This window comes from Chanodichthys erythropterus, chromosome 12, assembly GCF_024489055.1.
Source record: "Chanodichthys erythropterus isolate Z2021 chromosome 12, ASM2448905v1, whole genome shotgun sequence".
NCBI lineage: Eukaryota > Metazoa > Chordata > Actinopteri > Cypriniformes > Xenocyprididae > Chanodichthys > Chanodichthys erythropterus.
The window spans coordinates 47,302,871-47,330,066 of record NC_090232.1 but is presented as its reverse complement, the minus strand read 5'-3'; the positions used below and the strand labels follow the sequence as shown (position 1 = coordinate 47,330,066).

The window sequence follows — 27,196 nt, the reverse complement described above, 5'->3', positions numbered from 1 at the left end:
TCCTCCCCTTCCCAAATGTGTTGCCTAATCACCATGGGGTGTCAGAGAGAGAGAGAGAGAGAGAAAGAGAGTTTGGACTCTGAGGGTCGCAGAGGCGGGTATAAATGTGAGCTGCTGCAGGTTCACAGACGCTCACAGGAAGAGACACACAGACAGACAGGATGGACGTGAAGCTGCTGTGGCTGACTGTTGTTCTTCTCTCCTCACCCCTCCTCACACTGTGTGACCCGCTGTGAGTATTAAACACACCGTTTGCTCATAGAGTTTCTTATAGATCTGTTTTTGATCTGATTTGTTCTCCTCAGGTTTGTTCTGTCAGCTCCTAATTTGTTGAGAGTGGGTTCTTCAGAGAACGTGTTTGTGGAGGCTCAGGATTATTCTGGAGGAGCTTTTGATGTAAAGATCATAGTGAAGAACCACCCAAAGAAAGACAAGGAGATACTGTCCAAATCAGTGACACTGACTGCAGACAACAATTACCAGATCCTTACAGATATAAAGGTAATGCCATATTTTTATTTATTTATTTATTTATTTATTTTTGCTTGTGTGAGCTTATCTGTGCAGATTCATCATCTAAACTTGTACAATTTAGTTTGTAAATGTTAAAATTCTTTTCATTTTTTTTTCCCTTCCAAATTTACAAAGGACTAATACATTTTCTGTTATTCAGATTCCTGATGATCAGAACTTCTTCTCTGATGATCCTCTGGAGAAGCAGTATGTGAATCTACAAGCTCAATTTCCATCCAAAACTGTGGAGAAAGTGGTCATGGTCTCATTCCAATCTGGATATATATTTGTACAGACAGACAAGCCCATCTACACGCCTGCTAGCACAGGTAAGATTAAGTGAAAACATGGCAAATATAGAGCACATTAAAGCACAAAGTGAAATTTAAATGTTACATCAGCATGACATCATAAATATTCTGTACTTTTGAACATATACTAGCAATTAAATATAGTACAGATGGAGTGTGAATGGCATCTGGTTCGTTCCACAAAATGGCTGCATTTGCTTTTTGAAAGTTTATTATTATTATTATCACTTGTATGAAGTTGTCAGACAAGTAGTAATTGCATTTTGCTTCAAGTCATCTCAAGCTAAATTAAAAAAAAAGCATGTGTATATGTTGGAATATAAGCCATGCCTTCATAAAGCCGTTACAAGCCAATTGGATTTTGTCGCTATCATAGCTATAGAATGCTAGTTACGCTTAGTAAAAAAGTTGTTTATGGCATTATTTGAATTTATGGCATCATTTGAACACATTGAATGCCAAGTGTCTCAAATATGTATGAATAAAACAATCAGTTAAAAATTTCATACAAAGAATTTCAGTTTTTGCTTTGACCTTTTTTTGCAGTTCAGTACAGGATTTTCTCTCTGACGCCCAACCTGAAACCCCTCAGTCAGTCTGGAGTCACGGTGGAAATCATGGTACACATTTATATAAGTACACACATACACATACACATCCATCCATCCTTCTGTTCATTCATTCATTCATCATTGCACTGATCTCAGTAGACACATTGGTAACTGTGATTTCTGTGTTTAAGAATCCACAAGGCATTACAGTTTCATCAGAAAAGATTTATCCAGTGAAAGGGATGAAGTCTGGACAATATGCCATTCCTGAGGTTTCCAGGTGTGTAAAACACTGATAGATGTATAAGACCTGAGTGTACAGATCAAACATTTTTATCTGTCTATGGTAGGGTTCCTCAACAGGCGACCCACAAGAGACAAAGGTTTGGTCCGAGGGCCTGTGCTGAAGCCAAATGTTTCTGTCAATGTAACATTACTGTAATCATGTTTCTCATACAAAATTGCTGATAATTCTTAAGCAGTGTCATTGACAACTTGTCAAGTCAAGTCAAATTTATTTATATAGCGCTTTTTACAATTGGTAATTGTTTCAAAGCAGCTTTCCATATTAAAAGCACAGAAAAAAAGAGAAGTGGTTAAAAATAAGCTGTACAAGCAAGCGTGGTAATATGTAACATATACAAGATGGTGCTACATTAAGCCAATGTCGGCTGACTCCCAGGGGTGGAAAAAGATAGATGCAGCCAGAACTGGATCTGTAGGCCCATTGTCTCCTGGGCTACGTTGTAGTCAGGTCCAGACACAGGTTATCCATCTGATCTGGATATGGCAGAGAGACAGATATTAGCGTAGATGACATTCTTATTCTGATGTACAGGTATATCTAGTGTTATAGGAAATGTTCTCGGTTCTGGCCGACCTAATTATTGCAGCGTAACAATCCTTTAACGGATTTGAAAAAATGTTAACTTGCACCGTGTCTACACCGAATACGAACGGCACTACATGATGAGTCAAAAGCAAATATAACAAACTAAAATCAGTGACGCTCTCTACATTGGATGTGGCACAGCGTGATGTGACGAGTTGCCAAGAGTAAACAAATACCCTGTTATTTCTGACGTACTCAACATGTTTGCGTTACTTCATTAGTTTGTTTTGATACTCCTGTAGAAAGCTGACAACAGTTGCGCCTGGTGACAAATTTCAATTTGAGATTCGATTTGATTGATTTGGATGAATATCAGGTAGTTTACATTAGCTGAGAGATTTTTTTTTTTTTTTTTTTGTGAGAAAATTTGCCATTTACTACATAGGGATTCAGTCAGTAATATTGAAGGTTAAAATTAACTGATAAATTAACAATTTACACACAAGGAAGTTTTTATAATAATAACGTTATAATAATTACATAATTATGTTTCTACTCTAATTCATTTTTTGAAAATAAACATTTGAATATGGGCTTTCATAAAACTTGACAGATTTATTCAAACATACATTAAATACTGAACAGTAAAAAAATATAATTATGTAATATAGTGCAAAATTCACCTCTCTAGAGGTGACTAATGAGTTTATGGTCACTGAATGGCTTTTCTGAGGTAAAAGTAAACATATTGAACTTTTTTATTGATGTCTTTTCGTGGATAAAACACTGATTGAGCGATTACATAAGACATGATATGGATTTTGGTAAGTTGTACTGGATATTTTAACATACCTTATTTGTTTCCCACTGTAACTAGTAGTAAAACGGAAGAGATGATCCTATCACGTGCGTTACGTGCTGCCGCTTCACTTGATCTGAGGAGGCAACTGTGATCTCCACATTAAACCACATTAAAGAGCACCAAAATGGTATTTATTGTTTGAATTAGGTTAAAAAAAAAAACAAAAAAAAACTTGAGACTTTGTTTCATATCAAAAATAATAAAGCAGAAGCGTAACGTGATTTATTGGATTAGAGACGCACTATAAAGTTCTGCTCATTCATCAACTGAAAAGAGCATAGACTAAAAGAATGATTACAAAACGCATAGTTCCCATGCGTGATTCTGATTGGTTGACATCCAATCAGAATCCACCCTGCTTTAAAGATTTCGATCATTTAAAGTGGCAGATGACATTATTGTAGTGTGCACTCACAATAAACAGAGTGTTATTGTACGTTGGTGTGGATGCTAATTTATAATATAGTTCCCTTTTGTATGGGAACTCACACTGCATCTGAACAAGACGTGTCTGAAGAATGTGTCTAAACATGACAATTGTATTGACCGATGACAGCCTATGATGTCACTACCAGCATGACTGTAAGAATAAAGGGGCACTTGAAGAACACGTCATCATCTTCTTCATCTTTAGGAGCGTGTAAGATGTTTGACCATCCATCAAGCTGGATATGCTCATATGGTGCTTTCCAATGACTACTGAAAGAGACTGGAAAGAAGCTTTGTGCTTCTTTTATTCTCTCTTGAAGGATAGTAGTCAGCATTTGCACGAGTGTGTTTGGCTCTCAAGGGAATTAAAGGCAGATGGCAGCTTGCTTGTTTCTTGATAGAGTGATAAGAACCTACTGTATTGTTGAACGGAGCATGTTTGGCTCTCGAGGGAGTTTAATGCATGCTTTGTGATGTGGTCACAAGGAGAAGCTCCACCCTTGTAAGCATTTTTATGAGCATGTATGGCTCTCAAGGGAGTTGAAAAACACTCGTAGCGATGCATTCATAGCAGTAGACTAGTTACAGAGATAAGAATCTAGAGTTTGAACAGAGCACACAGCTCTTGAGGGAGTTATGCTGTTTGATGTGCTCGCTATGCTAGACTCTCTATTGACATTAAGTGCCTGCAAGCTGTGGTTTGGGTCCCACAGTCACAGTAGCATCATACGAGATCGATCGTGGGCGTTGTCAATGGAGTGTGGGAGGAGTCTAATGGGAAGTCATTCTTTTTGGGACTCTTCCTGCTCTGATTGTTGGAATGTCTAATTTTGTGGAATCGGATGCAGAGTGAGATGAGGCAGATGTTATTAATAAATCCGCCCCCTCTGCTGTCCATACAGAGGTGAAGGTTATACTATCTCCTGAAGCAGATCTAGCTATCTGTGTCAAAGCACACGTATAATGAAAGTGGGTGTTTATGGATGCTTATCAGAGCTGTGAGTAAATAAAAAAATAAATGGGTATACATGAGTAATTACAAGAGTGTGCTTTTCGGCTCTACAAGCCATTTCACGAGTTCGTTTCCTCATAAAATCTTTAAGCTAATAAGGTTAAGCATATTTGGCTTGCTGTCCGCTGTGGAGGGGCTCGAGGAAGCAGCTTCAACTCAAGCTTGGATATACCCCCAAGGGACTACTATTGCATGAAAGAGGAGTACGATAGATGAGATGCTTAATTTATGTGGTGGAGTTGGGGAGGTAGAGGGATATCGAAACAACTGATGCCAGAGCAGGGTGAGTAGCTGCTTATATGCTCTGGATGTAATTGAAAGATTAGGGTTCCCTCCTCTTGAGATTATGTTTGAGTTTCACTAATTGAAAGATTAGATGGGTTCACTCCTCCCGAAATTACGTTGTGAACTTCACTTAAACATTAGTGTCTTGTTAAATGGCTCTCAGTTATCCTCCTTGATAAGTTGATATTTGGCTGAGTGTGTTTAGCATGTTTAGTAATCCTTCCCTAAGAGCTTAAAGGGTTAGTTCACCCAAAAATAAAATTTCTGTTTTTAAGTACTCACCCTCTTGTCGTTCCACACCTGTAAGACCTTTGTTCATCTTCGGAACACAAATTAAGATATTTTTGATCAAATCAGAGGGTATCTGATCCACACATAGGCAGCAACGTCATTGCATCTTTTGACATCCAGAAAGATAGTTAAAAACATGGTTAAAATAGTCAACGTGACTACTGTGGATCAACCTTAATGTTATGAATGTTCATTAATGTTAATGTTCATTCCTCTAAGCCACGCGGGTTAGCAGTGTCTGGTGCCAAGGCTCTCTGTGAAACTCCTTGATAAATCTGTTTTTAGTTTAAAGGGTGATTAGACCTCTCATTTTAAAGAGTCATTCTACTAAGGCATTCACTCCCTAGAGTTCCACCTAGATCATGTTGCCAAGTGGTACAGCTCTCAGTGAGTGCAATTAGTGGGGCTGCTTTTTTTGTAAAATGGTGTAGTTATGCTCTTCTCATTTTAAAGAGTTATCTTATTGAGGCATCCACTGTCTAGAGCTCTTCCTTCTAGACAGTAGCACTAGGGCTCATTATTAGTGTTCTTGGTCAGTGTCCTTAGGCTAGAGTGTTGTTAGGCTCTTTCTCCTCTCACTTAGCTGAGGCCTCTGCCCCCCTGAGCTCTGATAATCTGTCCTTAGTATAAGGGTTTGATTACCTCCTCTTGTTTAGAGAGTTATTCCACTTATTAAAGTCCCTTTCTAGTTGAGCTCTCTTTAGGTACTCCCCTTTCTTAAGAGGGTCGTTATAATGAGTACTCTGCTTCTTAGAATTTGGTGTACTTTTGTATCAAGTGATGCTTTTGCAAGCCTCCTTGATAAGTCTAGCAAATTGGTTAGTACTCCTCTCACTTAGTGGGTAATTATTCACAGTACTGTGCAGTCTACAGTATCCTATGTTAAGCTTTTGATGAGCCTCCTTGACATACAAATGTAGGCTGAGTTTGGCACTCCCCTCGTTTTAGAGGGTCAGTATGCAGAATGCCTTGCTCCATAGATTCCTTACAGCAGTATTATCAAGTGATTGGCTTTAAGCCTCCTGGATAAGCTGTCTTTGTGCTCCAGCCTCTGTAATACGCCCCTTATTTGAAAGGGGCCAGTGTGCTGAATGCTTCGCTACCCAGTGCTAGGTAATGGTAAGTTTCCTTTATGAACCACACTTTAGTGTCAAGTTGAAGGATTTTCTGTGGGCTTCCTTGATAAACTTACTACAGTGAGTTGGTTAGTCATTATGCAGAGTACTCCGCTCCCCCAGAGCTACGTTTAGTGCTCTGCAGGTCCTGGAGAACCCTTTTTCAGGCTGAGTTACTCCCCACATTTGGAAGGTCGATATGCTGAGTCTCTGCTTTCCAGGACTTCCATCTCTGCAATTCGGTATGAAGTGGTTATTGTCTGTTGCAGTATCTTCTCATTGGAGGCCTCTGTGAAAGTGCTCAATCTAGAGATTCTGCTTAGGCAGACAGGTTGTTGGCTTCTTCTGCTAGGGTAACGGAAGTCAGCCTCCCTGGCGATTCTAGGGGTTGATGCTCTAATGTCCCCCTAAAGTGACAGGCCATGGTCTCATTTGTGCCTGGCCATATTCCCTTAAAGGAATTTTCTTCATTAGGTAAATGATTCCAAACATTTGAGCTCCGCCCTTGGGCCAAGCCCTACCACTTGTGGACTTTCCTCGTTTAGGGTATATAGCTTGGGCAGTGGCCTTAGGGGATAGTGTCACTGACAGCTTGCTGGTACATACCTTTGTGAAATATGACTCTGACAGTGAGGTCAGGAGAGTCAGCTTTTTGAGTGCTTAGTCACAGCATGGCAGAGTGGGTATTTGTTATTCACAGCGTCTTGTTCAGATGCAGTGTGAGTTCCCGTTTCAGAAGGGAATGTCTTGGGTTACAAATGTAGCTTATTGTGATGCTTCTGGGATGCCTACCACACCTCCTTTATACTTATCCTAATAGTTTTGTTCTTGGTTTGAATGGGCCTTTAGTCTGGCAGCAAAAGCATTGCAAGTATGAAAAAAAATAAAAGTACATTTACATTTACATTTATTCATTTGGCAGACGCTTTTATCCAAAGCAACTTACAAGTGAGGAATACAACAAACGAGTCGTCATAACTAGGCAAATAGACAAGAAGTGCTCACAATAAAAGTTATCGGCAGTGCTCAGAGTATTATAAGCTACAATAGAGAGGAAGTGAAAGGATAGGTATAAGATTTTTTTTTTTTTTTTTTTTTTTTTTTTTTTTAAAGATGAGGTTAAGTGCTCACGAAAGAGATGAGTTTTCAGCTGTCTTTTGAATGTTGCCAGGGATTCAGCATTCCGGATGAAGGCAGGAAGATCATTCCACCAGCAAGGGACAGTGAATGAGAATGTCCTGGAGAGTGATTTCGTGCCCCTCTGTTACGGTACCACAAGCCTTCGCTCCTTTGAAGACCGTAGGCTTCTGGTAGGAGTGTAGACTCATAAGAGTGAGTGGAAGTAGGAGGGTGCTGAGCCTGTGGTAGATCTGTAAGCAAGCGTCAACGCCTTGAATTTGATGCGAGCAGCAAGTGGTAGCCAGTGTAGAGAGATGAAGAGAGGTGTGACGTGGGCTCTTTTGGGCTTGTTAAAGACGAGACGTGCTGCAGCGTTCTGAATCATTTGTAGAGGCTTGATTGTGCATGATGGCAGTCCAGCCAGAAGAGCATTGCAGTAATCAAGACTAGAAATGACCAGAGCCTGGACAAGAAGTTGTGTTGCATATTCTGTTAGAAAGGGCCTGATTTTCCTGATGTTGAATAGTGCAAATCTGCATGACCGAGCTGTCTTCGCAATGTGGTCTTTGAAGGACAGTTGGTCATCAAGGATTACTCCAAGATTTCTGTTCCTGTGTGTGTGGAGCGGAGAACTGACTGCTGATGGTAGATGTTTTGTCAGTGAATAAGTTAGCAAAATTATCAGCAGTAAGAGATGAGGTGGGTGGTGGTGGAGGGGGACAGAGGAGAGAGTTGAATGTTTTGAAAAGTGTGCTTGTGTTTGAGGCACTGTTGAATTTGTTGTGGAAATAGGAAGATTTAGCAGCATGAATTTCAGCAGAAAAGGATGAGAGCAGAGATTGATAGCTACTTAGGTCAGATTGGTCTTTTGATTTGTGCCATTTCCTCTCTGCAGCCCTGAGTTTGGTCCGATGTTCACGAAGAACATCGGATAACCAGGGATTAGAGGGAGTAGCACGTGCAGGCCTGGATGACAGAGGATAGATACTATCAAGAAATGAAGTTAAGGTGGAACATAAAGTGTCTGTTGCTGTATTCACATCCAGAGATGAGAATTGTGTGGGTGAGGGAAGGGAGGATGACATGACAGAAGAAAGATGAGAAGAAGAAAGAGAGCACAGGTTTCGTCTGAAGGTAACTGGTAGAGGGGTTGGTGGTGAACAAATGGGGAGTTGTAGATTAAAAGTAACAAAGAAATGATCAGAGATGTGCAGAGGTTTTACCAAAATGTTGTCAGTGATGCAGTTGCGTGTGTAAATGAGGTCAAGCTGGTTGCCAGATTTGTGTGTACTTGTGGTGATGAGCCAATTGAGATCGAATGAGGCTACAAGAGAGAGGAATTCTGAAGCATATGGCTTCTCTAGATGAATGTTGAAATCGCCAAAAACTACAAGTGGGCTACCATCCTCTGGGAATGAGGACAGCAGCATGTCCAGTTCCTGTACAAAGGTACCCAGTTGGCCTGGGGGGCGATAAATTACTACGATATGAATTTTGACAGGAATTGAGATTGTAATAGCATGAAACTCAAATGAATTGTAGCTGCAAAGAGAGGAATGAGTCGAGTATTTCCAATTGTCAGAAATTAGAAGACCTGTGCCCCCACCCCTCCCAGACTGGCGAGGGGTATGAGAGAAAGTGAAGTTGTTAGAGAGAGCAGCAGGGGTTGCTGAGTCCTCTGGACGAATCTAGGTCTCAGTCAAGCCCAAGATATTAAGATAAGAATTAGTAGCAAAGGCCGGGATGAAGTCAGCTTTGTTAACTGCTGACTGACAATTCCATAGACCCACAAAGACAGAGAGGATTGTTAGTGTTACAAGAGGAGTAAACAGGGCACAGGTTAGAAACATTGCGCTGCCTTTTACGTGGGTTAGTGGAGCGTTGCCGAGAGACAACAGGAATGTGTTGAAAGCACATGCTGAGGAAGAAGGAAAAGTGTGAAAGGAAGGAAAAAAACTTAAGTGCCTACCGGTATTGTTGCTCGGTGGAGTCGCACAGGTAGAGTCGAAAATCTTTACCCGAGTCGGTCTTCACACGAGGAGGCTGAACGCTCCCGCTGACACTTCCGCGACAGCGCGCACACACAATTAATATACTGCTATATAATATCACTGCAAACACGTGATTGAAACGAGCCAGGCCTGCCTTGCAAATTAGCACTGCAAAAGCCTAAACCCATGAATGGCTGCAAACCGAAACTAACTAATGCTTAAGTGCAGGCACTAACACCAATAAAGTCTGCAACAGATACTAAATAAATCCTTCCTAGCAGCAAAGAATAAACGAATATATTCAATATATTGATTTAGTTTTTGTAAGACACTTTTTGCCAAGAAACACAGTATGCATGGAGGCGTGAATCACCACTGAATAATGGGCCATTCTCACCTGAGAAGACAAAAGAATTGCATAGTAATGAGCTGAAATGACTTGCATATTAATGAGGCATTTCAGTCAGGTAGGCTGTGAAAAAAACCTTCTGTGATGTTTTTAAAAGCATGCACATTTGGAGAAATATTGGATTCTCATATGCTTATGTCAATTTTCTATACAGAGGAGTTATATTTATTTCATATTCATTGTCATTACTATGAGCGCTGGTGTTTTCAATTCATACTTGAAGTTGGAGCATTTTTAGTCCACAAATTCATCTAAAAGAAGAAGAGGCTATTCCATGAATGGAGTTTCCAATTCATACTGCAGCCGGAGGGCGCTAAAGAAACAAAAACTCATCTAAAATTCATCTATAGAAGAAAAGAAAACAGGAACTAACTGCATGTCTTCTAGAGCTCGCTAACCATGACTTTTACATCGAGATAAACACTTTTCAAGACAATAAATACACGATTGAGACAATGAATGCATGTATTGCCTCTGAATTTGAGTCTGAATAGCGCTAGCTCCTTGGGTGTGGCCGCATTAGCGGATAATGAGCTGAATCACGGGCTTCTGACATGGCTCTCTTTTCATACAGATTACATAAACACAGAAGGTTTGTTTTCGATTTGACTTACATGATTTAAAACCTGACATCTTAACGTTTTTTTAGACATAAGTTTAATTTTTCTGTGATTAGTATTCACTAAGTTACAATTCATTTTCTGAGAACTATCAGATTGGACTTCGTTTAGAGGGAGAGGAGAAATCACGCATCATGTTAGTTTTCTTTATTTTATTTTATTTTATGTTTTTACTCTGAGTGTATACAAATAAAAGAAGATATTCTATAGTTTCAATTGATATATTACTTATGTCTCTATGACAAAAAATTGAGTATTTTAAGTCTGTTTTGCTGCAATGTGAAAAAAACCCTGCAAAACGCGCCGGCGCGTTTTCAGACCTCAGAGTGTTAAGCAAAACACTTACGCGCTATTCCCGTCACCACTGCCAGCCCGCTAGTCCTGCTCACTTCTGAATTACACGAGTTTAAGAATGCTTTCCCTCGCCAGGCCCACCTTGAAAATTAGCACTGCAAAAGCCTAAACCCGTGAATGACTGCAATCCAAAACTAACTAAAGCTTAAGTGCGGGCACGAACACCAATAAAGTCTGCAAACGCGCCTGTTATTTTTAACAAGTACAATTAAAATACAATTATAGTCAAGATAGAAAATAGGACAAACACAGATACGAAATAAATCCTTCTTAGCAGCAAAGAATAAACGAAGCAACTGACCCAGAACAGATATTAAGCAAAACACTTATGCGTTATTGCAGTCACCACTGCCAGCCCGCTAGACACTAAAAATAGACAATTCAAAATGGATTGTACAATTTTGTTTTATCTTGCCTGACCACCACAACATAAAGCCAATGTGTTGTTTATGCAGGCAGATTGTGACTGTAAAACTGATAACATCAAATGGCTTTTCAATTTTTTTCAAATAAATTGAAGAACCCTGGCCTAACCTGGTGTGTACTTCAGGACATTATAGCAACATTACCTACTAATTTATCAATAAACAGCAACAAAACCATGTTCATGGTCTATTATCATCTGTTTTGATGTCATTAATTCAGACGTGTATGTTCCTGGATGTGTTTTGTATTTTTCAGTCTTGGGATCTGGAAGGTGGTCACATGGTTCGCAAACACTCCTCAGAAGCAGTTTACTGCTGACTTTGAGGTCAAAGAATATGGTAAGTGTAACATAGTCCACTGGAGGAGAGCATATAGAGAACCCAAGTGCAGTTTATTATAATCCAAAACATGAACAAAATACAAAAACAAAGACGTGGCTTGACTTGACGTAAACTAACTGAACAGCAGGATACACACACACAAAAAAAAAGCTAGCCAAAAGAACAATGAAACATGAGGGCTATCTATATACAAGGACTAATGACAAACAAGGAATACCTGTGAACAATCATGACAATGACCCAATCACAAAACAGAACTGATAAACCACATGACTAAATCAACCAATGACAACATGACATATTCACAAGGTGAGCACATGGCTGTAGCTTAATTATGAATATGTAAATCAGTTAATCAGATTAATCTTAATGTAGCTACATCCAGTTAATGTTACAATCAATTAACCTGTTTGTCCAGTGGACACTCAAGTGTTGAATGTTTATTAATTCTAAGAAATGTTCATTTCCAGGTTATGGAAAAACAACGTTCTTATTGTACGTGTAATGATGGGTCAGTAAAGAGTGGATCCATTTGCAGTCTTTATTAAAACACAGTATAAACAAACAGGGAAAAGACAATACTGTAGTCGGGGACAGGCAAGGGTCATGGCTGGCAGCAAGAATCATAAACGGGTCACAGGCAATGGTCGAGACTCCGGGTGACTCCGGTAAAGGGTTTTCTAAGAGAATTCTGCATGTACTCAGCCCATATGAGGAAGCGGCTCCATTCAGCTTGGTGCTATTGACAGTATGTACGTAGGAATCGGGTGAGCTCTTGGTTGAGACGCTCGGTCTGTCCGGTAGATTCAGGGTGGTACCCGGAGGTGAGGCTGACGTTAATGTTGAGCGCTTTGAAGAATGCCGCCCACACTCGGGAGGTGAACTGGGGCCCCCTGTCGGAGATGATGTCCTCCGGGAGACCGTACAGACGGAATACGTAGTTACATGGAACTTCGTCTGTTTCCATGGCTGTGGGGAATTTGGGAGGTGGTATGAGGCGACATGCTTTGGAAAAGCGATCAACAACTGTGAGGATGGTGGTGTGGTTTTGTGACGGAGGAAAGTCAGTTACAAAGTCTATAGCAATATGGGACCAGGGTCGGTGAGGAATGGGTAGTGGCTGAAGTAGTCCTGCAGGTGCTTGATGGCATGATTTGGAAGTCTGACAGGCAGTGCAGTTGCGTATGAATTGGGTGGTGTCTGGTAACATGTTCTCCCACCAGAAGCGATTTTGTAACAAGTTGTGTGTGGCTGTGATACCTGGATGACCGGAGCTGGGCAGATTGTGAACGTGATGGAGTACTGTGTTACGTAGTGGTGCTGGAACATAAATGCGATCGGCTGGGCAAGTTGCTGGAGGAGGTGATTGTTCATTAGCTTGTGCGAACTCGGTCATTATGTCCCACTGGACTGGGGCTAGAGATTCAGGAATGATAGATTTGGGAGCGATGGGTTGTTCTGAGCTTTTGGTCTGTCGTGATAAGGCGTCAGCTTTAGTGTTCTTTGACCCAGGCCTGTATGTGACTTTAAAGCTGAATCATGTGAAAAACATGGCCCACCTGGCTTGTCCTGGATTCAGACGTTTGGCTGCACGAAGGTACTCTAAGTTTTTATGGCGGGTAAGTACAGTGAATTGATGCTGAGCCCCCTCTAGCCAGTGCCGCCACTCCTCCAACGCCGCTTTCATGGCGAGTAACTCCTGGTCCCCCACGTCGTAGTTGCATGCAGCAGCAGACAGTTTACGAGAATAAAAGGCACATGGATACCTTTTCTTTTAAGGGTCACCCTGGCGTTGTGACAGGATCGCACCTATGCCTGTGTTGGATGCGTCAACCTCGACAATGAAGGGAAGTTCTGGATTAGGATGGCGGAGAATGGGTGCTGTTGTGAAACGTTCTTTTAACTCACAGAATGCTAGATCGGCTGCCGGTGTCCAGCTTAAGCGATTGGATGTACGTTTGGTCATGGCTGTGAGAGGTGTGGCCACGCTGCCGAAGCCTCTAATGGATTGTCGATAAAAGTTAGCGAAACCCACGAAACGTTGTAACTCCTTTAGAGTACGGGGTTTGGGCCACTCGAGCACAGCTTTCACTTTTCCGTCATCCATAGCCACTCCGTCTTGACTAATGACGTACCCCAGGAAGGACGTGGAAGTTTGATGAAATTCGCATTTCTCAGCCTTGGCATACAATTGGTGCTGGATGAGTCGTTGGAGGACTGCTCTGACGTGTTGAACGTGCTCGGTGAAGGAGGTAGAGTATATTAGAATGTCATCAATGTATACTATGACCCAGCGGTTCAGCATGTCCCAGAAAACATCATTGATATACGACTGGAAGACAGCTGGACTGTTGGACAGGTCGAACGGCATCACGAGGGTCTCGTAGTGGCCGGAGGTGGTAGATAATGCTGTCTTCCATTCGTCCCCCTGACAGATGCGTATGAGATTGTAAGCACAGCGGAGATCGAGTTTGGTGAAGTATGTAGCTTGTCTTAATTGTTCCAGGGCGGCAGGTACAAGAGGCAATGGATAACGGAACTTAACAGTGAGATCATTCAGAGCCTGATAGTCAATGCAAGGTCTTAGTCCCCCATCTTTCTTTTTTACGAAAAAGAAGCCTGCAGAAGCGGGTGAAGTTAATGGCCGGATGAAGCCTTAGCTAGCTCCTCTTCTATGTAGGCTTTCATCAAGGCTGTCTCAGGCTGTGACAAGGGGAATATTCTGCCCTTAGAGGGCGTAGTTCCAGGTAACAGGTCAATAGCGCAGTCACTGGGGCAATGTGGAGGTAATTCAGTGGCTTTTCTTTTACTGAAAGCGATGGCCAGGTCGGCATATTCGACAGGAATGTTGAGTTTTTCGGACTCACCCTCTGGAATTCCACTGTTCAGACAGGCATGGGAATTATGGGCTGAAGACAGTGTTCATGGCAGTGATCGTCCCAGTGCAGAATACATGAGGATACATGAGGATTGTGGGTGCGAAGCCAGGGTAAGCCCAGAATGATGGGGTTGTTAGGTGAAGGTATGATGTAGAAATGGATTATCTCTTGATGCAGTGCTCCGACGTGAAGTGTGAGTTCTTGGGTGATGTGAGCCACTTTGCCCCTGCCGATTTTTCCGTCTAGTGCTTCCACTGTTAATGGAGAATGATATTTGGTTAGCTTAATGTGATGGGCTTGTGCAAAAGAGTCCGACATGAAGTTCCCAATGGCCCCTGAGTCCAGCAGAGCATGAGTGGAAATGACTTGATCGTTGATGGTAACTTGAACGGGGATTTTCAGAGAATTGAATGGATAATCATAGTGTGGGGAAGAACTCACCGATCTGGAGCTTGAGGTGCCTGGGCGAATGGGGCAGTTGCTCTTGTAATGTCCAGCCTGACCACAATATAAACACAGATGTAACTGTCGCCGTCATTCTCTCTCCTCGGGTTGTAATGGAGTACAACCCAGCTGCATTGGTTCTGAACTGGAACTGGCAGTCGTGATGCTTCGGGTAGTGCGGCGAGAATGGAGCAAATTGTCGATATGGATAGCCAGCTCGATGAAGGAGCTCAGTGACTGACCCTCGTCACGGCAAGCAGGCTCAGCCTGTAATTCCAAGGAGAGACCCCGACGAAAGAGTAACTTTAACGTATCCTCAACCCAGGTGGTTTGAGCTGCAAGCATGCGAAACTGAAGTGCATATTCCACAGCCGTGGATTTGCCTTGACTCAAGGAAAGCAGTTGTTCTCCTGGATTCTGACCTCCCGCTGAGTGTTCGAACACCTCTCTGAATCGTTGCTGGAACTCCGTAAACATGGTGAACGCTGTGCCATCCTCTCTCCAAATGGCCGTGGCCCAGTCTAGTGCTTTGCCTTTGAGCAGGGAGCAGACGAAAGAAATGCGGCTGGAGTCTGTGGGGTACAGAGAAGGCTGTTGGTTTACGTACAAAGAGCACTGCAAAAGGAACCCCTTACATTTTGCTGTCGTGCCATCAAACTTTTCAGGGAGAGCTAATCGTGGATTCACAGCAGGTGGACTGGGCGTTGGCGTGGTAACTGGTGCTGCGGCCTGCAGCGTGGCAGCCTCAGTGGGAGTGAGGTGCAGGCCCTGTAACGTCTTCACTAGCTCTTCAGTCAATGAGTTGAGTCGTGATAGCTGATGGTGATGCATGGCGAGTTGGCTGGCTTGTACGGAAAATTCAGTGGAAATCTGTGCAAGAGCTGCTGGATCACAGAGTGGCGAAGTCTTCTGTAATGATGGGTCAGTGGAGAGTGGATCCATTTGCAGTCTTTATTAAAACACAGTACAAACAAACAGGGCAAAGACAATACCGTAGTCGGGGACAGGCAAGGGTCAGGGCTGGCAGCAAGAATCATAAACGGGTCACAGGCAATGGTCGAGACAGGCGGCAAGCAAACACAGATCAGAGTTCAGGCAAGGTTCAAGGTAGGCGGCAGAGGTTCTCAGGAGATAAACAGTCCAGGTAGGAATGGGTAAACAGTCCACAGAAATGATCACCTTAGCAAATCAAGACTTTGCGATGTAATGCAGTGTGTGAAGCTCTTAAATAGTGTGTGTGTGTGTGTGATGTGGTGCAGGTGCATGTGTAATCAGTCCCAGGAATGAGGGCCTATGGGAAATGTAGTGCAAATGTGAAAGTCAATATTCCAGTGATGGCTCCCTCCGATGGTCAGGAGGACGAGTCGAGGGAGCCTCATTCATGACAGTACGGTACTACTCAGAGCATGTAGTCAAGATCTAAATCACTTAAGGGGCAATTTATCAGCAGACAGAGTCAGAACCAAACATGTATTGTGCACAATTCTTTATTAACTAACTCAAAAACACATAACTAAACAAACACATAACATACACGCAGGTCGCACACATACGTAGGTAAGAATGAGCAATGATACTGTTGAACCGGAAGGGGAACCGTTAATGGAGCTATAGGAAATCTGGAAAAGAATCATCAGTTTCCTCAGTAATAAAAACACCTTTGCTGACAAAGGTAAGTTTTACAAATAAATACTAAATCGCTGTTTAGTGTTCAAATGTACAATACTTGCAAGATGCCTTTAGGCTGAGGAGCATCGGATCTGCAGGCTGAGGAGAAATCTTGATTCAGTCCGAAGTTGTTGCCAGTATCTTCTGCATTAGATGAAGTACTATGAAACAACTTATATTTGAGCACATGGCTGGGTTGTAGGCCGAGGCCTGCAGGCCTGCAGCAAGAAGAGCGTCTCTTCAGTCATCCGAGAAGCAAGGAAAGAGAGGGAGTGGCATTATTCACTGGCTTTTAACCTCTGGTGAAAGTCACACCTCCTAGTTGTTGACCGGACCAATGAAGATGATGTATTTCTGGGTGACAACACGCCTCCTGTCAGAGCTTTTACGACAGAGCAAGATTAACTGGCTGAGTTTTTGAAGAAGAACTATTAAAGATTATTGTAATACTGATGCGTTGCACAGGCATCGACAGATCGCATACACAACCATTTAAATCTTCTCGATGCAAACCCATAGACACTAAACATGGCATAACTGAAGTTACCTTAAATGTATCATAAAACATGTGAATACAATGATTGTAATACAGCAACGGTAATAATGGATACCATTTCCTGGGGATGTGCATGTTCATTTATAGAACAGTCTGTCTATACATTAATGCAAGAGAGTCTGTGTTATGTGGGGATAATGCAAGAAAGATGCATGTTTTCATGTGTCTCTTCTCTGCTCTCAGTGTGGCAACCGCATTCTTTAGTGCAATAAAACTTGTAACTAAGAACTTCTCGGGGGATGGGGGACAGGCCCCAGAGTGCTTTAAACAATTATTGGTTAACTATAACAAATAATTGTGTCTGAATTGTCTCAGTCATTACATGGCAAACATAACAAACATAGCAATGAAACATGAAGCATTAACATCAAAATGATAACATGAAACATGAACATGAACACCAAAACAAGACAGGACAGAATCCCTACTCTAAGGACGGCTCCTGACACCCAACATAAACCAAAACAAGACATAGTCCTGGAGGGTGGTGGAGTGGAGGCGGTCTTGGGGGAAGGATGGAGTGCCTGGCCCGTGCAGGGTGCAAGACCTGGACCACAGCATGGCATTGGCAGGCCTGGGTCAAGGAGCAGAGGCGGATCAGGTTCATGGAGCAGAGGTTCTGGGTGCACTGGCAGACCTGGGCCGTGGAGCAGAGGGTCCTGGTGCACTAGCGGACCTAGGCCATGTAGCAGAGGGTCCTGGTGCAATGGAGGACCTGGGCTGTTATGCAGTGGTAGGCCAAGTTCCGCAGGTACTTGGTGCCTTGGCTGAGGGCTCAGGCGTAACAGCCATCTTGGCTGAGGGCTCAGGTGTGGCAGCCATCCTGGCTGAGGGCTCAAGCGTGGCAGGTATGACGTGAACAGGCTCAGACTTGGAAGACATGACGTGAACAGTCTCTGGCTTAGCAAGCATGAATTGAACAGGCTCAGGCTTGGCAGACATGATGTGAACAGTCTCTGGCTTAGCAGGCATGACATGAACAGGCCCTGGTGTGGCAGACATGGCGTGAACAGGTCCTGGTGTGGAAAACAAATCCTGACATGACAGTGGGGTTGTGTAAACACTCTGGTGTGGTGGGCACTGTAGGATTGTGGGGCCCCTCGTCCACAAATTCAATAGCAAATGGGGAACCACTTAGCAGAAGGGCATGGTTGAAGTATTGAGCACCGTGCTCCCAGGCATTAGATCATTCCAATTGTCCTCAAGTCCATTACAAAAAATACACTTGAGGGCTATATCATTCAAGTCCAACAAGTGAGACCATTCACAAAAGTTCTGAACATAATCCTCCAGGGGATGATTCCTCTGGCGTAGTCACAGTAGACAAACTGCTGGGTTCATTTTTTATGGTCTAGCTTTCTGTAGCAAAGTCCCAGTGGAGGTAAACTTGAAGAACCCAGGTGCAGTTTATTTACATTACAGACATGAATCCAAACATAAACAAAATACCAAACAAACAAAGACTTGGTTTGACTTGACGACTTGAAACATGAACATAGCACTCACCAACGAGCAGGTTACAAAGCTACAAAGCTAGACAAGAGAACAATGAAACATGAGGGCTATCTATATACAAGGACTAATGACAAACAAGGAACACTTGTCAACAATCAAGACTGTGACCCAATCACAAAACAGAACTGATAATCCACATGACTAAATCAACCAATGACAACATGACACATTAGTTGTGCTGACATCGGCTCCGGCTGGATGTAACTGATCGGCGAGATTAGCCATGTGCAGGCGGGGAGGAGCTGAAAACGGAGATGTGAAGTGGGACTGCATACTTCATCACAGCTGAAGTGAAATAAATGCAACATTTGACTAATACACTGATGTTTCAGAGACCTGTTATTCAAAACTTTATGTATTGCTTACAGTCTGTTTTTACAAGAATAAAGTTCAACATAAGCATATGTTATTTAAATAACAATGTAGTGGGGTCTTTGTTTTTTATCCATTTTATTTTGATAAACATGATACAATACAACATCGCGACTACATGAAAAGAGCTTTAACTGTTATAAAAACACAGATTTTTTAGCATTAGTGGAACTGAAGACGTGACAATAAACACGAAACACACGTGATCGTTGTCATGCGGTGAATCCGGCCAATCATGAAACAGCTGTGTCGTCATCAGGGCTCGTGCAGTTCCTCTTGAGAAACTGCGCTGGCTAACTCAGGCGGCTGATCTCAAATCGCTCTCGCGGTACTTTAAAGCCATACTTCACAGTCACATGACGTCAGCGCTGTCTCAAGTCGGACAACATTACTGGCATGCACTGCTTCAAGTCAGCCACCGATCGGTCTGTGCGGCGCTGCATCAAGTCGAACAAGCCTATTCACGAGGGGAGCACATGGCAAGATCACATGAGGAGCAAGGAAATCACATGACAACAGGAAGCACATGGCAAACATAACAAACATAGCAAAGAAACATGAACATGAACAAAAAACAAAACATGATAGTAAGATGTGTATCAGAAAACTGAATGTTGTGTAAAACTGTGATAACTAAAATAATGTATTTATATATTTGTGTCTGTTGGTTTTAGTGCTTCCAACATTTGAAGTGAAATTAAAACCCAGTAAGCCATTCTTCTATGTGGTTGATGAGAGTCTGACAGTCGACATTGAAGCCAAGTAAGACAACATATGCTCTGCTTCACTGTTTTGAAAATAAATGTTTGATGTGTGAACACACTGATTTAAAATAGATTTGTATATAAACTGAAATAATGTACAATGAGCAACCAAAACTTGGTCCTGCCATTCCAGTGTGTTTGAGGTAGTATAACTTCCAAAGTGACTAAAACATTTATCTTAGTCTAAAAAGACTAAAACATTTATCTTAAAACATTTATCTAGTATTAATACAGTATTGTGTCAGTCATATCCCAGTAGATCTGCACCATAAAATATGGGGTGAATTTTGTAGATAATTATTACATTAGGTATTAGTAACTAAAAACAAAAAAAAGGTGTTTATTAATCTAGCTTAATCTTAATAATTAAATACACTTATATAGTCCTATAGTATGTGGTAATATATTATCCAGAATGCATAACCTGTGTTGGATCAAGCACAGTCGTCGTCACCATTCAGTTTTTACAGCAGAAATTGTATGTGCTTTTATAGGTACCTGTTTGGGCAGAAGGTAGAAGGAAACGCATTTGTGATGTTTGGTGTGATGGATGGTGAGAAGAAAACAAGTATTCCTGCATCTCTTCAAAGAGTTCAGGTGAGAGAAATTAAACAGTTTATAAGTTGGGATCAATCTATTTTATCTTCTAGGATAATGTAAATAAAACATTAAATAGATTTTTACTGCATCTTGTAGACTGATGTCTTTCTCATATATGAATAGATAATGAAAGGAGAAGGTACTGCAGAACTGACCAGGGAGATGATCACTAAGACCTTTCCAAACATTATCGAGCTGGTTGGACAATCAATCTATGTTTCAGTCAGTCTTTTAACAGAAAGTGGTAAGACTCAACAGATACTGTACATCTGAATACACATTTACATGCATATACGTGAGTGTATATGAGACGCTGATCGTGTGTGTGTGTGTGTGTGTGTTTCAGGCAGTGAAATGGTGGAAGCAGAAAGGAGAGGCATTCAGATTGTGACGTCACCGTACACCATCCACTTCAAAAAAACACCACAATTCTTTAAACCTGGAATGCCCTTCGATATATCGGTAAAAAAAAAACACTGACTTTATGAACCTGAAGTGTTATAGGAACTGAGGAACAATTTTACCAATATATTAATAGACATGATGATCGCTAATGTTTGTTTTGTTTTTTGGTCTTGGTTTTATAAAAGGTATATGTAACAAATCCTGATCAGACCCCTGCTGAAAATGTGGAAGTGGAGGTCAATCCTGGAACAGTCAATGGTCATACAACAGCCAATGGCATTGCAAAAGTAACCGTCAACACTCCAGGAGGATCTTCCAGTCTGGAGATCACTGTAAGACATAGAATGCATGATGTAGAACAAGATATTTGTTTACAGTTATTTGTAGTTGCTGTGAATCAGAAGGAATATGTATTTATTTATTTCAGGCTAAAACCAAAGATCCACAATTAAGAGCTGGACAGCAGGCAGTGAAGACGATGACAGCTCTGGCCTACGTTCCAAAAGGCAACTCCAAGAATTACTTGCACATCGGCATTGATGCAGCAGAGCTTGAGATCGGTGATCAAATGAAAGTCAATCTGAACACTGGACAAAGTCCAGGAGTTAAAGATCAAGATTATACATACATGGTAAATATTATGGTTATTTGTTATTCATTTGTATCACCAATGCATCAATTACATCAGTATTTATTTTCTACAACAGCTTGTGTTTGAAGCTGTACAAAGTGCTTGTCTTTTTTACTCATTTTCAGATCTTGAGTAAAGGTCAGATCGTTCAAGCAAACAGGTTTAAGAGGAGAGGACAATCTCTGGTGACTCTGTCTCTACCTGTAACCAAAGACATGGTGCCGTCCTTCCGCTTCGTGGCTTATTACCATGTGGGCTCATCTGAGGTGGTGTCTGATTCAGTCTGGGTCGACGTGAAGGACACGTGCATGGGAACGGTGGGTCAACTATCACAAGAAATGGTTGACGTGCCAATCAACTAGGTCTGATTCAGTGTCTTTCATTTTTAACAGCTCAAGCTTCGGGTGAAGGACAAGATGAATACCTATGGCACAGGAGATGAGGTTCAGCTGCAGATAACTGGAGATCCTGGAGCTCGAGTTGGGCTGGTGGTGGTTGACAAGGCTGTGCATGTCCTTAACAAGAACAGACTCACTCAGACTCAGGTGAAGTATGTTCCTCAGACATAATGGCACAATGAGCTCTGATTTAAAATGTAACTAGTGTTTTTTTGCTCCTCTAGATCTGGGACAGAATAGAGAAACATGACACCGGCTGTACGGCAGGAGGTGGAAGGGATAGTATGGGAGTTTTCAATGATGCAGGTCTGATGTTTGAGTCACACACCGCAGGAGGAACCACCACCAGAACAAGTATGTATTTTTTTCCCCCCCATTTCTATTCTACAGTTTAATTTACTGAACAAACAGATTCATGAGGGTTCCTGTCGTTAGTCTGATCTTGAATGTTGAACTATGAATTTCCTCGAGTTGTTTGGTTCCTTGTGTCATGGTTCCATTTTTTTTTGGAAAATCCATACTTGATTAGATTTAATAAATAGTTATTGCTGCTCTTGGGTTCCTTAACAGCATTTTTACAATATACACTAATTCATTCAAATGAATTGTCCTCTAGTTCCTGAGTGTCCCGTCCTTGCAAAGAGAAAACGAAGAGCTGAGAGTATCCTGCAGGTCACTGGTACACTGGGTGAGATTTTACTTTTGCCATTCAAATCAGAAAGTTTCTGGGCTTTTTATGACTGCGTTAAAGATCCAGAGCCCTTCTCATTTAGTTCGTGGTTTATGTTTTAGGGAATTTGTCTTTCCCCTAGTAGTTCTCCTTCTTCCCTCATTGTTCTACACTATCATTGTCTTTTCAGCTGGTAAATACTCTGGTGAACTGAAGCAGTGCTGCATTGATGGGATGAGAGATAATAAACTTGGCTACACCTGTGAACGAAGAGCCACCTATATCGTAGATGGGCCAAAGTGCGCCGAAGCCTTCCTGCTCTGCTGCAATGAGATGAAAACCCGCAAAAACATGAAGACAGAAGAGGAGGAGATGATTCTGGCTCGAAGTAAGCATTAACTGTTTAAGGTTGTTCCAATATCTTAAGCTGCTGGATGGCTCCACCATCTTGTGCAGTGCTCTGTGGCAAAATGTGAAGGTTTTACAGTGTTTCAATGATGTTTACCTCAACTGTAAGTAGCACTTTTAAAACTGTCATGTCCATTTTTCCACTTTTAAGTCAATTCAGTACTGCTTTATACAATAAAGATTGTTTCAAAGCAGCTTCACAGTAATAAACAGGAAAATAAGTGCAAAGTTCATCAGTTTTGAAACGACTTAAAGGATAAGTTCACTTTCAAATAAAAAATTACCCCAAGCTACTCACCCTCAAGCCATCCTAAGTGTATATGACTATCTTCTTTCTGATAAACACAAATGGAGATATATTAATAAATATCCTGACGCATCCAAGCTTTATAATGGCAGTGAGTGAGACCAACAAGTATGACCTGAAGAAAGTGCATCCATACATCAAAAGGCCAGACCGCTTTCCATATTCAACTTAAGAAGAACGTGTAAACTGGCATCGCTGTCAGTTAACATTAATGAAATTTATTTGATTATCATTATCTGATGTGTTATTACAGGTGATGATGATGATGATGATGACTATTATACAGACTCGGATGAGATTGTTTCACGTACTCAGTTCCCTGAGAGTTGGCTTTGGGAAGAGATTGATCTATGCGAGAATTGGTGAGTATTGTAAGAGACTTTTGGACAAAAGCTATAAATTGTGCCTCATTCACAAAACAAAGAACATACATTGTTTCTCAATTATTCTTAATACTCTGCATTTTATACACTGATCCCCACTAGAAGGTTTAGTTTTATCTGCAAGGAAACTGGTTCAAAGTCAACAACATGAAATTATATCCACTAGTGTCATTCATAAATGTTAATAGAAATCCAGTAATGGGAACTTCTAGACCAGTGAGGAGTTTAGAGTCTGACTAAATATTAGAGCTGGAGACAGTTTCGAAGTAATGAAAATGAGTGCAGAATACAAACAGTATTTAATGTGCTTTCTTTATTTAGAAAACACCTGAATCTTGTTTTCCTGGTAAGACATACAGTGATGCTTTTAAGTTGCCCGGCTCATGAAGCTTTTTAGCCTGATATGGATTTAGATGGTAAACAACCATTAGAAGAGTACTTCAAAATGTGTCATTAAAAGTAGTTTTCTCATATTCCAGTCCAGCACCAGTCACAGATAAAGTGTTCTACCTGAAAGACTCTATTACTACATGGCAGATCTTGGCTGTCAGTCTGTCACCAACACTTGGTAAGGAGTTACCAAGAAGCTGCAAATGCAGAATACATGGTCTGGAAAACATAATTATCATTAACACCCTGAAGCTGTTGCTTTAAAACCTTCTGTGTGTCTGTTTCTCCTCAAAGGCATCTGTGTGGCAGAACCTGAGGAGATTGTTGTTTTTAAACACCTTTTCATTGACCTCAAGATGCCTTATTCAGCTGTGCGCGGAGAACAACTGGAAATCAAGGCCATTATTCACAACTATACACCAAACAAGCAGAAGGTAGATCCAATTTAATATTTAAAATATAGTCTGATTTATAGTATATATTAAAACATTGTGCATCATAATAACCATTTCGTGGCCATATCCTGAGAGTTATTTAATTGTTTAAGCTCCTTGTGACTCAGACTGAAAAAAAATGTAGGATACTAATCATTGCTAAAACAGAAATGTCCTTCATTACACTTTTCATATTTGATTTACTTTGGAGGAAGTTTCTTCTAGATGTTGAAGTGATTTGTGTCTCTGTCTCCTGTTTTCTCCAGGTGCGAGTGGAGTTTATGGAGGCACCAGATGTTTGCAGCTTTGCCAGTAAGAAAGGCAAATACAGAACAACAGTAAACGTTGACAAAGGCTCCAGCATAGCGGTTTCATTTGTGATTATTCCCATGACACTGGGAAATCACATGATTGAGGTGAAAGCTGCAGCATTTGATTCTGTCCACACTGATGGAGTGAGAAAGAGCCTGAAGGTGGTGGTACGTCTGATGAGAAATCTGTTTCACTTGATTTGGTCATTTTTTTACAAATAATTATCAATAGGTGATTGTCATATTTTGAAACTAGAGCATTACAGTTAGTTAACTTACTCTCTCTCTTTCTCTCTCTCAGTCGGAGGGTGTGCTGGTTCCATTACATACCAAAAACGTGGAGCTCAATCCTGTTAAGAATGGTGAGATTTACTGTGAACCATGGAAACTTTATTTTTCATCATAAAATCATTTAATTAATGTCAGTTTACCTCTGTCTAGTCAAGAGATCACTATCACCTGATCTTCTTCTTGCTCAATACTCACCAAAAGTGTGAAAATTTGATCAGCACATGACCCATAACCCTTCCTTCATCCTGTTCTTCTCTGTTTCTCATCCCAAATGAAACAGGAGAAAAACCTATAGTTGTTAAAGCTGAAATACCACCTGATCGGGTTCCAGGCACACCTGCTAACACATTCATCCAAATTACTGGTAAGGAAAAAGACGTTTTCATGAATGTTTAATGACTATTTCTTAAAAGTTGTTTGTATGGTACTAGAGTTGAAGCCTTGTATCTACAATCATTTGGGTACATATGTGTATTCCTCAATGTCCACAACAAATGTTGTATTACTTTTTGTATGAAGATTGTATCGCTGTACGTCATGCTGAGGCTGGTTTGCAATAATTGCAATCAAGCTTTTGTCACTGCATGTGCCTCATGCAATTGAGTTTGCATGTTCCACTTACGTAAATGCGTCTCCACAAAACAACATCTTCAGTCTCCAAGCTATAAGGAAATTCAAAGAAAAAATGCAAAAAGCTGCAGTGGTGCATTTTATGTATCATTCATTAGCTTAATTCAAGCTGCTTTCTATCAATTTTGCAGATTGCTAAAAGCTCCCTTCACTTGTGATCCCCATAAACACATTTCACTGTGGGACTTGGTTTTAAAGTAGGGTTTTACATTAGTCATTTGAAAATGATTAAAAACATTTTACATTTGGCTAGTCACAGAGTATGTTTTGTAAATGCAACCTCTGATTAAATTTTTTTAATTCAGTGTAACGGTTCCTTCATTTTCTTTTTGTATTTATTACAAGTCCTGCCGATTGAAATGCGTCGATCTTGAAATATGGCTTCAGTCATTTGTTTTGGACAACAGTTTAAATGGCGATTCAGTAATACAATATTTAAAAATATGGAGTATTAATGGAGACGTTGTGCAATACGCGCCCTCACTGCACTGCCTAACACTGCACTTCTTTATCGCCCATCACAAGATTGATTGGTCAATAATCAGTTTAAAAAGGCTATTCAGTAATGTAGCATACAATATTTAGAAATATATTTAAGGCCGCATCCGAACGCTGATTGCATAACCGCAGAGTGACGACACTGTAGAAACCTTTCAAAATTAGAATTCCTGCCGTGTCGTGTATCCCTGTAGAAGCTGATTAGGACAAAACTCTGATTAACATGGAAAAGATAGCCTACCTTTTATTGTGTGTCGCGTCTGGTTGGGACATGTTGTGAGTTTGCTGATCTCTCCTCAGGAGTAAGGACGAGCACTGTCTGTCCCGTGCTCTAGTTCGAACCACAGCGTGGGCGTGGCCACTACTGAAATAAAACCAGGAAATATGACAAAATCTTAAAAACTGGGCTTCCCGACTTTGAATATCATAATAATATCTGTGCTGATCATGATTGTTTTAAATTAATATGTCCTCATAATCTTTAATCAGAATAAATTGCATCCCTCTTGCAATGACATCTCTGATGATGTTTTACTGGCACGAGGGCAGGACAACCTGTCACTCACATGAGATCGACCAATAGTAAACCACAATGATCCAATCAGTTCAGCTCATCATAACAAAGATAACAAAAACTGAGAAAAAAAATCTCAGCCTAAATTTCCTCTTTTAATCTTCCAGGTGAAGAGATCTCTCAGACAGTTGAGCAGGCCATCAGTGGAGACTTCATGGGTCGCCTTATTGTCCAGCCCAGTGGATGTGGAGAGCAGAACATGATCTACATGACTCTACCTCTTACTGCTACTCATTATCTGGACAGCACCAATCAGTGGGAGGCTGTTGGCATGGACCGCCGTAATGATGCCATTAACCATATCAAAACAGGTCAGCAGTATACAACAGATATAAAGAATTTGACTATTTTTTGAAATAAAAGAAAAAATAGAAAAACAATTAATAAACATATAAATATTTTTTTCTTTATCTTTTTTTGTATTAAGGTTATCAACGGCAGCTGAGCTACCGTAAATCAGATGGATCCTATGCTGCCTGGATAGACAGGCCAAGCAGCACATGGTATTTTCATTTCAATCAATTTAATTTTTTATTATTATTATTATTAATTTTTTTTCATGCCCAGTTTCTCCTGTCATTGTTTTTATTTTACTATATGTTTTATG

At 41.1% G+C, this 27,196-nt stretch overlaps 1 protein-coding gene across 1 annotated transcript in view; it reads left to right on the top strand.

The window, feature by feature from the left end:
• The first annotated feature begins 82 nt into the window (after window positions 1–82).
• The window catches only part of LOC137031475 (complement C3-like), a 38,039-nt gene continuing 10,925 nt past the window's right edge, over window positions 83–27,196 (top strand). The window contains exons 1-25 of the mRNA XM_067402452.1: window positions 83–232; window positions 306–501; window positions 674–842; window positions 1,371–1,444; window positions 1,567–1,655; window positions 11,376–11,458; window positions 19,570–19,657; window positions 20,154–20,256; window positions 20,383–20,503; window positions 20,606–20,721; window positions 20,850–20,996; window positions 21,092–21,295; window positions 21,421–21,612; window positions 21,688–21,840; window positions 21,918–22,047; window positions 22,310–22,381; window positions 22,554–22,751; window positions 23,332–23,440; window positions 23,941–24,029; window positions 24,146–24,285; window positions 24,552–24,764; window positions 24,898–24,958; window positions 25,168–25,251; window positions 26,697–26,900; window positions 27,017–27,092. Of these exons, the coding sequence (XP_067258553.1) occupies window positions 162–232; window positions 306–501; window positions 674–842; window positions 1,371–1,444; window positions 1,567–1,655; window positions 11,376–11,458; window positions 19,570–19,657; window positions 20,154–20,256; window positions 20,383–20,503; window positions 20,606–20,721; window positions 20,850–20,996; window positions 21,092–21,295; window positions 21,421–21,612; window positions 21,688–21,840; window positions 21,918–22,047; window positions 22,310–22,381; window positions 22,554–22,751; window positions 23,332–23,440; window positions 23,941–24,029; window positions 24,146–24,285; window positions 24,552–24,764; window positions 24,898–24,958; window positions 25,168–25,251; window positions 26,697–26,900; window positions 27,017–27,092 (3,182 nt within the window). The 5' untranslated portion in view covers window positions 83–161. The remainder of the gene's footprint in view (window positions 233–305; window positions 502–673; window positions 843–1,370; window positions 1,445–1,566; window positions 1,656–11,375; window positions 11,459–19,569; window positions 19,658–20,153; window positions 20,257–20,382; window positions 20,504–20,605; window positions 20,722–20,849; window positions 20,997–21,091; window positions 21,296–21,420; window positions 21,613–21,687; window positions 21,841–21,917; window positions 22,048–22,309; window positions 22,382–22,553; window positions 22,752–23,331; window positions 23,441–23,940; window positions 24,030–24,145; window positions 24,286–24,551; window positions 24,765–24,897; window positions 24,959–25,167; window positions 25,252–26,696; window positions 26,901–27,016; window positions 27,093–27,196) is intronic.